General features: G+C 39.2%; 1 protein-coding gene across 6 annotated transcripts in view; it reads right to left on the minus strand.

Moving 5' to 3' along the window:
- Positions 1 to 739: 739 nt before the first annotated feature.
- The window catches only part of tmem94 (transmembrane protein 94), a 40,967-nt gene continuing 29,261 nt past the window's right edge, over positions 740 to 12,445 (minus strand). For all 6 annotated transcript variants that reach the window (XM_074620678.1, XM_074620676.1, XM_074620675.1 and 3 more), the window contains 12 exons: positions 11,987 to 12,093; positions 10,240 to 10,339; positions 9,871 to 9,979; positions 9,263 to 9,455; positions 9,095 to 9,172; positions 8,911 to 8,996; positions 8,721 to 8,802; positions 7,407 to 7,579; positions 7,155 to 7,249; positions 6,248 to 6,341; positions 5,113 to 5,283; positions 740 to 3,942 (listed from right to left, as the gene is read on the minus strand). In XM_074620678.1, coding sequence (XP_074476779.1) covers positions 3,870 to 3,942; positions 5,113 to 5,283; positions 6,248 to 6,341; positions 7,155 to 7,249; positions 7,407 to 7,579; positions 8,721 to 8,802; positions 8,911 to 8,996; positions 9,095 to 9,172; positions 9,263 to 9,455; positions 9,871 to 9,979; positions 10,240 to 10,339; positions 11,987 to 12,093 — 1,361 coding nt within the window. In that variant the 3' untranslated portion in view covers positions 740 to 3,869. The remainder of the gene's footprint in view (positions 3,943 to 5,112; positions 5,284 to 6,247; positions 6,342 to 7,154; positions 7,250 to 7,406; positions 7,580 to 8,720; positions 8,803 to 8,910; positions 8,997 to 9,094; positions 9,173 to 9,262; positions 9,456 to 9,870; positions 9,980 to 10,239; positions 10,340 to 11,986; positions 12,094 to 12,445) is intronic.

Here is a 12,445-nt window from a genome sequence, read left to right on the forward strand (position 1 = left end):
TATATATATATATATGAATATATAAATATATATATGAATATAAATAAGTAATATATATATATAAAAAATATGTAAATATAAATAATTAATATATAAATATATATATAAATAATATATATATATTTATATATATTCATACATATATTTTATATATATATTTATACAAATATTATTTATATATTAATATATATATAAATATAAATAAATAATAAATATATGTATATAAAAATAAGTAAATAAATATATAAATACAAATAAATATCTATATTTATATATATATATATATATTCATACATATATTTTATATATATATAGTCATACATTTATTTTTATGTGTACATATATACAATGTATATAAATGTACATATATATAAATGTGTAGGCAGTTATTGCAAATTAATAAGCTGAATGTAAACAGGAAAGCAGTACTGCATTCCTGTTTACATTCAGCTTATTCATTTGCAATAACTGCCTACTACAATTTATATTACTTTTTCATATCATTCATATTTATGAATGGGTGACAGCACAGTGAAAGCTACTGTTTTGGAGCAGCAAAGAAGAATTGATTTCCGGTTATAAAAATAGATTTTTTTTTCTGGGTTAATAAGCATAGACTGATGTACTCGCTGATACCAGATTACCAAATTTTGGGCAGTATCGGACACATTTACGATACTGGTATTGGTATCGGAACAACTCTAGTTGTGTGCAACAATATCTCCACAAAACAATCTCATAAATAAAAGCGTATTTATTAACATGACATAATCAATACACAAACAAATTTGTCAAAAGTCCTGAACATAGACACTTTAAAAAATACAAAATATACATTTATGTATCTTGTGAACAACTATATCATAGTCCATCACCCCCCATCCCACCCTACAAATCAACTGCCAGAGGCATCAGCTCCGAGCATGTGCGTGGTCATTTTATCAAAATGCCTATAGCATCAACTCTGCAGGTTGCACCAGAGGCCTGGTGACATACAGTATTGAGTCCATGCTTGACTGAGTCCATTCGCGTTGTGAACAAAACAGTAGAACTATAGAGAACATGTACATTGATCAAGACGGAGCATTCACTGGATCGTAGTCATGCAGCATAGTCCATATGTGTGTCATGATATAAAACACAAGTATGAAACAGGGCCAGTAAAAATATAAAATCATAAATCTGTTCTTGCATTGTGATGTTTGTCCTTAAATCCGTCTTCAGTAGTTTCATGCTGACCGTTTCGTCGAGTCAGAAAGCGATCACAAGTAAAACCAGATTGTGCTTTTGCACTTCTTTACTCTTCACATACACCCCCCGCTTTAAATGTTGAAATTAAAAGAGCATTTGTAGCAATGGAATCACTAAAAACAGACACACATGTAAAAGCGTGACGAGAGATGTTGTTCACTGAGCGGTGTCAGACAAAACTAAGTGATACTACAACAAACCTACAACAAACTGAGACTTTCTTAACTTGTAAAATTATGTTTTAGATTGACAAACATCATCTGTGTGATTAATGACGCAATTCAAACGGGATCAAAAAAATATTGTCTCTCGCTGTTGACTACCGTGCATTTTTTTTTTCTGAATTAAGGTCCCATGGGGTCCACCGGAAGGGGAGGGACTTCACCTCTCTATAAGTGGACAAGAATCAACCAACATACCTCAGAGCTTCAGGGTCCACTCACTTTGTGGTCATTTGATTGACTGCAAATTTATTTAGAATAGGGCTGAGCGATATGGGTAAAAAAAAAAGATTCTAAAAATGGAGTAAAAATTGTAAAGTAATATGTAAATGTGACTTCCCCACATAAATAAAATCGAAAAAAAAAAGAAAAAAAATCCTATTTATAATTTTTTTATCACAATATCAATATAAATATCGGGATATAATACATTTTCAGGAAAATAAATTGGCTCATTATTGACCTGGGAAACTCCTAGCGGTTAATCCAGCACTGACAACAATGATTTCCATTGCTCCGTTTTTGTATAAAGAGTGACATAAAAGCATGGTATTTACTTCTGAAGTAATACATTGCAAACAAATACCATCATCCTTGTATCCACTTGTATACATATTAAAATCATTATCCATCTGACAATAATGACAGCACCACAAAGAAGGCTGGTCTGAATGAAAAAGACCATCAGTGATACAGACGTCTGCTGATGCTGCACATTAACAGAACACAGCAGAGTAATGGGGACACTTGAAGGTGATCAGGAGAGAAATCCAAATATGTGGAATATGACGGTCAGCAGATCAAATATGAAATCTGTGGTGATCGAGGAAATCTACACATTTTTATACCTTAAAACAAACTGTCTGTTGAGGTGTTGAGAGCTGAAACAGCCAGACAGCATGAGAAGAAAGGCAACTGAATGATACAAAGCACCTTTCACAAGATCACGGCACAGCCAGCTGCGTGGGTTCAAAAGTAGTATGCTGGCACATTCTTCAGTTAGATAAATGTGTATACAGGATATATTTAAATACGTGTAAAACGTGACTGATCAAATTCAATCCTTAATCTGTAGTCCGTATTGTGTAACAACAGGCTCGGCTTAGCTCAGGAATTTGCAACACAGTCTCACAGCAGTTCGTGAAATAGTCACAAAATGTAATCTATTTGATTCGTGTACATAGACACAAATTTCCTTTTTTTTTTCAGTGATGCTCAGCACAACTTTAAACAACGCATTTTTTAATGTTTTTTTCCTTCCAATGTGCAGCAACATGTGACACAAGTGTCAATTTCTGTTCCAGTCTTTTCAAAATAAAACTACTTAGTAAGATCGTAGTTTGGGTTAAAATAACTCCGGAAGTGTTGTAACTTAAGTACGGACGTTACGTGACAAATAAATCAACTTATTTCACAAACTGCTGTGCGACTGGGCTGAAATTTAGTAACAACAAAGAACACAACACAATAAAATTAATAGGGAACGTCGTCTTGTGGGCGATCACAGTGAAGATTAAAATGCGGCTCAAACGCTGAATGACAGAATAATTCAGAAAGTAAGCTTAGAAAAGCTTCTTTGTCACATTTTGTTCCGGAGGTAGTGTTACAGCCTATTCTGTAGATGCCAAGCAATGACCAAACACCTTGTTACATATGGAGCCCCAAAGTGTTCAATATTAAATAATAATAAAAAGATATATGATTTAATTGTGTAAAATGTATTAATTTTATTTTATTTTAATTTTAATAAAAATTTTAAAAACAATTTGTGAATTAAAAATAAAAGCATCAATTATTATAATTTTTATAATTACACATTTGTTTACTTAATATTGAACACTTTGGGGCTCCACAGTTACTTTTCTTTTCAGCTCGATGTGTTTTCCTGTGAATGTCAGCGGGATATGACAATTCAATGTGTGTCTCATAGGGTGACATTAAAATTAACTTTATTAAAAACGTCCTCCGTTTGTGGCCTGGGACATTTCTGGAGATGAGAGCGACCATGCACAAGTCTCTCAGAGATGGAGAACAGAAGTGATCGTGAGAAAGCATAAACCTCTTCAGAAAACATTCCTCATGCCGTTAAAACTAACTAAAAACCAGACAATAAATAGTTGCCTATTTTTGGCTCTTTTCTATTAAAATGGAAATGAATGCTTTGGAATTTTCCCTGACCTTCAGATAACTGATACAATATCAACTGTTTCAAGAAAACATCCGTGTCATAAAGCCCCCACCGTGACATTTAGTTGCTCCACCTGATGGTTGCAGTGCTGTTGGGCTGAAATGTTAACGGAGGGTTATGCAGTGTCTTTTCACCCTGCCCTTCCCTGGTTTCCAGAACTAAATGGTTCCCAGTATTGCCACAACACCCATTTCCTCAGAGGGAGCGCATCAGAAGGGAGAATTCATCCCCAGCTTTGTTTCAAACTGCAGCTTCTGTCTCTTCTGGTAGCGAACTCGCACCCTGAAATGGACAGAGGGGACAATTCAGAGCTCATGATCAATCTGCTGCATTTTATTCTGCTTCACAACACATCATGAGAGACAATCAAAAGCCGGGTTTCCACCAAAAGTTCCCGGGACTTATTGCTGCGTATATTTACTGATGCATGTTGGATGTTATGAATGAAATGCAGATGAGGAAAATTTAACTAAGAGCGGCTATTTCCACAGTAAATCATCTGTTGAGTGTTTGATGGTTATTACCTCCGCCAAGGCCGAAGGCCTAGGAGGTAACTGGCGTTGGTTTGTTTGTTTGTTTGTCTGTTAGCAGGATTACTCCAAAAGTCCGTGATGGATTTGAATGAAACCTTTTGGAGGGGTGGGGTGTGGCACAATTAACAATCCATTAGATTTTGGTGGCGATCCAGATCATGATCTGGATTCAGGAATATTTTTAAGGATTCCGATCAGCCTTTAGCATTAAAACCACAGGGTATAACACATGCGCAGTGTAACTGATGATGCGTTGATGACTCGTGACCCCATCTCCTTCTGAGAGCAGAGAGATACGTGTGTGGATGTGTGTGCGGAAGCGGCTGGCCGTCCGCGGTGAGAAAGAAAAAAGCGGTAGATGACGGGATGACGGACAACGTAGTGTAACGTTATACAGACATAACAAGGCTGCTGAATGAGAGAGGCATCCTCCGATACGTTACACGGAAACACACCGTGTCAATAATAAGACGACCACCTCACGGTACCGCCAGCTGTGAGCTGTGATCTGTTTTTAAAGTCACGCGCTGGCGGAGGTCTATGCTTTCCGAGTGCAATTCTAGTTTATTTGTGTTTTAAAACGAACAAGCAAACTCCACCCCAAAAGTTCCAGTGCTTACAGAAAGTACTACCCCCCCAACCAGGGCCTTTTTAGGGAGTAAAAAAGGTCCTATAAAATGTACTTGGAACTTAATTTAGACCCTGGTCCCTCCGGTCGAAATGCTATGAGTTCCTCAAAAGGTTCTAAGTTCCGGGGAAAGTTCCTGCGGTGGAAACGGGGCTAAAGACTCGTCTGATTACCAAATAATACTGAATAATCCACACTGATCCCTGCTTCTTTCTGCCATTTGTGCTCAAGAATCTCCCATGAGTCCAAGTCATTGAGTTCATGGGTTCGGTTTAGTGTCTGGTTTCATACCGTATCTCGTGTAGCTTCACCACTTCGTTGACCAACACCACCACCAGCGGGGACAGAGAGACCAGCAGCCAGGCCAGCAGGGGTATGTCAGCCAGGTGAAAGGTCAGGAGGCTGCCCCGGTCGCGCCACAACTGGTAATCCACTGTGGCCTGAACAATCTGGCTGAGCAGTCTGGAGGACAGCAGAGAGTGAGGGTTGTAAGACATTTGATTTACAGTATATTGCACATTTCATTAAAATGAATGCTGCAACTTGGAACTATGTGACAGGATTTCACAACTCTAGAACGTTATCATGGTGACAAATCATTTTATCCTACGTTTTGACGACTGTGAGGTAATCAGTAGAAATGCGCAGTTCACGTTACAGATCTGGCAGGAATGTCCACTTGCAGATATTTGTTTGGCAAACACTGTGTTGACGCATGATATTGCATTGAGTTGCGGAAAAAGTTGAGCCAGGTTCAAGTTTTTCGTTGGAGCCCTCTGTGTCGGCACGCCTGCTTCATAAACACAGTGGTCTTATTGCAGTTAATGAGGATGCCAGAGATTCATAGCTGTGCATTAAGAACTTTCAGCATATCTAAGTATTTAAGAAAAGCTGAGCCCACCCCCCCATATTTTCTGACATCATCACCCTAAAAGAAAATTATAATTCCTCAAACAAAACCCTCAATTTGAGTAAAGTGATTCAGTGTATTAAATTTGTCTTTTTTTAAATCAAATTTCTTTGATGAATAGAACTCATCAGTGCCTCCCTCTGTGTACAGCAAGCGGGGGAGCACACACTTTTGAAAGGCTTAACGCCAAAAAATATGGATTGAAGCAGAATATTTTGTTACAACATGTTGTGAACTTTGGAAATGATAACTATTGATGATGATGATGATATCTTTTTTCAATAAATGTTGACGTTTGGACTTTACATCACTCTCGAGTTATTGTAAATGTTTGGATCACACAAGTCTGAAACACTCAATAATGAGAAATAATTGGTTTAAACACAATGTGGCCTACTAGGTAGCAAAAAAAAACTTTTTGTAATCTAATTTTGACAACCTCAGAGAGTAAATCTGTAGTGTAGAGCCTATAAATGACCAATGGAGCAGAACTTCAAACAGGAGATGATCACTTACACCACAGGGACAGTGAGACACCACCAGGTATTTCTGAGGGGACTCTTTCTCCACAGAGGCTGAGAGCGGTGGACGTAGCTGAGGGAGATCACCACTAAGAAAATGGAACAAACAGAAGAAAGGGATTGATTTGCATAATGATTAGGGCTGTCAAAGTTAATGCAAATTTGTTTTAACTCCACTAATTCCTTTAACTCATTAACACAGTCGATCTTCAGGAGGTTGTAGCTCGGTTTTAAAGCTAGAGTGAAGATACTGGCATCATAGTAAACTAGAAAACCTAAGGAATTCACTGATACCAACCATGTCATACTAGCTGGTTGCGAAGGAGGTTAAATAACGCTCCAAACTTGCGCTAAATTTTGGCGAGGAAAAACTGGCATGGCCATTTTCAAAGGGCCCCTCGACCTCTGACCTCGAGATATGTGAATGACAATGGGTTCTATGGGTACCAACGAGTCTCCCCTTTACAGACATGCCCACTTTATGATAATCACATGCAGTTTGGGGCAAGTCATAGTCAAGTCAGCACACTGACACACTGACAGCTGTTGTTGCCTGTTGGGCTGCAGTTTACCATGTTATGATTTGAGCATATTTGTTATGCTAAATGCAGTACCTGTGAGGGTTTTTGGACAATATCTGTCATTGTTTTGTGTTGTTAATTGATTTCCAATAATAAATATACACATACATTTGCATAAAGCAGTATATTTTTTCCACTCCCATGTTGATAAGAGTATTAAATACTTGACAAATCTCCCTTTAAGGTACATTCTGAACAGATAAAAATTGTGCGAGTAATTGCAATTAAATATTTTAATCGATTGACAGCCCAAATAGTGATAAAACACGGGTGACTTTGGCCATCATTTATGCTGCTGCATTTGTTAGAGTGAGTTCCTACCTGTGTGTAAGACGAGGAACCCTGCCATGACCTTCTGAGTCAGCAGCAGGCCATTGGACAGCTCACTGAACCAGCGAGGAGCGTCGTCCGAAGAGCTGCAGTCACACACAGAAAGACAGTGAGCTGTACACAACCATGCTATCATTGTCAGCATGACATCATAATGAAATGAACCGTGAGACGACTGTCAACAAATGAGCCTGTGAATGCAACAATGGGTGAATGACAGCGGGGCTGCAGTGCTTCTCCTACCTGGGTATATAAAGGCAGTTGACGGTGGTGTTGTCAGCTAAGGTGGAGTTGTCAGCTAAGATGGAGTTGCCTCTGATGCAGAGCTGATGCAGGGTGAACCCGAAGGCTACCAGGTAGGCACACACTGTCAGGCCGAACTTCAACAGGAAACAGCCAAGGAAGTAGTTCTGGGTCTGGTCAAAGAGGACAACATGATGAGCAACTCAGACTGCACTATTGTTATATTACACTACGGCTGTATCAAATGTCTTTTTTTTATATTCAAAGCTATTCTATTATTATTATTCTATTCTCTTCTATTGAGGTTTTCGAATGAGGCTTATGGAAAAAGAGATTTTTGTTATTTGATTATATAAATGTAATTTCATAGTAACGGAGCAAATATGATTAAAAAAGTTATTTTTATAAAACGGTCACTACATCCTGACAGTAGTGCATGAAACAGGTAATCTGTAAAAAAACAATGTGCAATCTGTGTCCTCGGTGCTCCTAATGGCATCTGCAAGATTTCAGAGACCGGAGGAAAACAACCAATCAGAGCTGATCTGGAGCCTTGTCGTCTCTGAGCAGCTGTCAATCACTCACAAACTCTGATCAAACGGTCAAACTAGGCAGCGCTGATCAAATATGAATTAATATTCTGTTACTGTAATGCCTATTTCTCTCCTCAAATGTTTTCAGAATCATCTTGTAGTGTACTGTTTAGCTGTAAAATGAGAAAGTTTGTGACCCGGCAGCCATGTTGAGACCAGTTGAGGAAGTATCAAGCACCACCCACAAGCCGGAGCACAGCCAATAGGAACGCTCTCTCTCTGAAATGACCTGTGATTGGCCAAAGTCTCCCGTCACAGGCTAGATTTTTTAAAGCCTGAAAACAGAGCCATGAGGAGGTGCAGAAGTCTAGTTTTCTCTCAGAACACTTGAATTACAATATGCTGAAAGGTTATTATGGAATTGTTGCCCAATGATGCTGAAAATATTCTACCTACTGACATTAAATAACATTTAATTAGAAATATAAAAATTAAATTTTTTAAGGAATAAGAATTTGTACAGTAGATGAAGAAAATTAATATTTTAAATTAACACAGCATTCATAACAAGACACCTAATGAAGTAAAATGCATGTATACATTATCAAAGGCCCCAGGTGGAGATAGGGCAAAAAACATTGATCATTACCATTATCACATATGTACAGTCTAATACACTGGTTAATAGTATGTTTCTCTAGGCTTTAGCAGAAGTAGTCCAGTAACTAAAGCTTACAGATCAGAAGTAGATTTGAAAGATTTGACTCATTTGTGATCTTACCTTCCTTGGAATTGCATCTAGGTTCTTCCCCGTGGCAACCGTCATGACTGAACTGTCTGGTGGCTTCCCCAAAAATGACACACTGTCAACACAACACAAACGGACCAGAAGCATGACATCCTGTACGGCACAGCAACACAACACTGTATTATTAGTTTCTACATTCCTAGTATGTACAGTATTTGTGTACCTTAGCAGCGGGCAGCTGAAGCAGGACAACCAGAGGATGTCAGTGGTGTTCATGGGAGGAGGAAGTTGAGCTAGACAGGCTAGGAACTGTAGAGAAACGCCATCATTTATTTGATCAATATCCTAAATGTATTTTGACATAAGAGTCTAGCCCAGTGCAGCGCAACTGGGGTCTCCTCTCTCACCTGGATGACGACCAGACTGAGCTGACACTGCAGCAGGAAAAGGAAGCACTTGCGGATGCCGTAGGTTGTGTGTCGTGCCTGGAACAGATTCGCCCAACGGCAGATTAATTAATCCATTTGATTACTCCCTCTGACTTATGAAAGCGTGCGAGTGCTGTCGTGTCTAACCTGCTCTATGAGCTTGACCATGCTGACGCTCTCTCCTTGGTGGAAGGTGACGCAACAACCCAGACTGTTGAGCTGTCCGGAGAGCCTCAGAGGAGACAGACCTTCGACGTCTCTGTCGTTAAATCCTCCTCCGGTGGCATAGCCGAACGTCTCCCACGAACACTGAGAGGGGTACAGAGGGTCCAGAGCGATGCTGTGGAGAAAGGAGGATGGAAATTCACACATGGGCCGATCAGTATGATACTACTCTGCTCTTAAATGAAATTGCTTAATGCAAATTTAAGGCACTATGACATTGGCTCCACTTTTTAGACCAAGAGGTAACCCACTGGATACCACTAGAGGTGGTTGAGAAAATATAGCTTTCAGCTGGGTTTCACAAATGTATGCAGGAATATCAATATAATCATGAGTTTTAATTGAGACTTTGGGTTTTTAATAGCCTTCATGCTGAGTCAGTCTTTCCCACACTGTTATTAAGAATCTAAATTTAGTGGTTCTAAAGCTTTGTGATAAAAATCAACACTGGTCAAACCCTAATCACAATAACATCCATTTACTGATTAAAAACAAATGTTAAGGGGTGTACTATATCAACGTGTGTATACCTGAGGTCACTCTGTAGGAACAGGCGGCTGTTGCGGAAATTGGCGGAGCTTCCCAGACAGCATGTAACCTCCCTATTCTCCTGCATGATTTTCATCATCTCACACATGGCTGTGAAGAAAAAACAGTGTCAATATTACTATAAAGCAATCAGTATATCTAGGACAGAGACAAGTAATTCAGATCAGCATTTCTTTTCATGAAATAGGCTGTATTTGTTGTCAATGCTATCATTACTTTTCCTTTTATTAGGATCTACCTCACTGTTGAGGAGCGAATAAAGACAATGGGGATAGAGGACACCTTGAATGACAAAACAAAGTGGCATAAGGAGGATGACATAGTGTATAAAACACATGCAGAAGACTCACTGTCAGGGGTGCAGTCAGTGAAGAGTGGCACCAAAAGAGGCACATTATCAATGTTCTTCAAATGAGGACGAACCTGGTGGATACCACGAGGTAGCTTGGCCTGAGACAGAGCAGGGACAGAACAACAGGAACAGTTAAAAATAACAGCCGGGTTTCCACCAAAAGTTTTTAGTTTTTAATAATACGTTTTTCTTAGTCCTAGGAACTACTTTTCAAGGAACTAAAAGATTGCTTCAGCCCACTGTTGTCCCCTCGTCCTCAATCGATACTAGAGTACTTCCTTGTTAATGAATGAAGTGGTGGCGCTGTGTGTGTGTTTTATCAATCAGCGTCAGTCATCCCTGCAAACTCCACTCCGAAAGTTCGGTACTTTAAGAAAGTACTCAGGGTAAAAAGGCCCCTGAAAATGTCCCCGGAACTTACCTGTCCCTGCAGTCGAAACGCAACGAGTTCCTCAAAAGGTTCTTAGTTCTGGGGGAAAGTTCCTGCGGTGGAAACGGGGCTCAGAGACATGTTCAGACTAAATTGCAGTAATTTAAGTTCTTTAGAAGACAAATTATGAGCCGTGCATATAAATAATCCACTTATAGCAATACATCATCTTCCGCTGGGGCAGAAAGCAAAGGACAGAGAACATTGTAGGGGTTAACAGATACAGTACTAGGGCTGGGCCGATACACCTATCTCCCGATTCGATACTATCACGATACTTGGGTGCCGATTCGATATGTATTGCGATTCGATATTACAATTTATTGGGATTTTTGTTAACTTTCTTTAACACTAGACCATGGGGAAAAAATTGAATCATACACTTCTTGGGACTTTTACTAGAAAATCTCTAAATGAATCCAGTAGAAATGTTTGATTTCCAGCATGTATGTAGTCAGCGATGTCCTGAAGTCAAATATATCAGTCATTGTCAGGAATTATTTATTAATACATTTCCCTCACAGATTAGTGATGGACTTTTTAATTTATAATGGACATGTAATGTTTTATACTTCTAGTGAATATAATCCAATCAATCTTATTTCCATAGATGTATTTTGTATATACAGTTCCCTTTGTTAACACCTTATTTTGAAAACCGGATGTAGTCACACTTGTATACTTCTGTTAACTTCGCTAAGTCCGTCTCTAGCTCTCCCGTCAGCTCCGTTCTCTTTATACATCCATGGTCAGCTCCATCGGGGCAGTTTGAATGCATTTAACATAAATGTCAGTATATGGGTGCTCTACAGTTGTAGCGTCGGCCCATTTGACCACGGAGATGAGAGTGACGGGCGGCTTGACCGCACGTTACCGCAATACGATAACGTTTCCTGTCCGTGACAGAGTTAGCATGCAGCTTTAGCCGTGATGTCTAGCTCTGCTTTTCCTGTCAATGTGTGAAACCCAAAGTGTTTCCATACTTTACTGGATGTTTAGCGTTTACCACCTTGGATTTAACATGTGAGGGTGCAGGTCGTATCCACAGAGACCCTCTGCCGTTTTCTACTTCCTTTCGGCTCGCTGCGGTTTGTTTTGGTTGACGGATACGGAACAAATATGATGCCACGTTACTCAGACTACAACAATAAATGCGCTAACTTCCTTCAAACTCCGCATAGACTCAAATGAAGCATATAAATTGATTCTGCCATTAAAAAATCTATTTCAAAATCGCATAGGTAAATACTTACTCTATTGTACATAATAGATAACTGAGCAGTAGCTTCATTGGTTTTAATAAAGGTAGTGTTACCCTGTTGCAGTCCTCCAGAAAGCTGGGCACATCGCTGTCTGTGGGCTGGAAACTGGCCAGGTCACAGTCCTCCGGCAGCAGTGGACCTTCCACTTCGTCCCGAGAATCTGTGTCACATGTGAAGAGAGCAGGCTAAAGTTTGAGACACTATCACAATTGTAGAACTAGCTTTCACACAGTTCACTCGCTGAGGCTGGATTTAAGGAACATGTATTTGATAACCACCTGAGTTTGAGGAACATACTGATTAAATGTGCTCAATACGGAATTCAGAGCATTTTACAGCAAAGAGACAAAACTCCAGGGTTTTGTTTGACAACATCGCTGCCGCCAAATGACCATGAATGTATAAAAAGATGTCTGTAAATCAGAGGATTATTTGTTTTGAGGTAAATCAACTTCCCAATACGAACACTTAAATATCCCTCATTTAAATCATTATGAACTTAAAGTAGTAAA

This window comes from Sebastes fasciatus, chromosome 20 (genome assembly GCF_043250625.1).
Source record: "Sebastes fasciatus isolate fSebFas1 chromosome 20, fSebFas1.pri, whole genome shotgun sequence".
In the NCBI taxonomy this organism is placed as follows: domain Eukaryota; kingdom Metazoa; phylum Chordata; class Actinopteri; order Perciformes; family Sebastidae; genus Sebastes; species Sebastes fasciatus.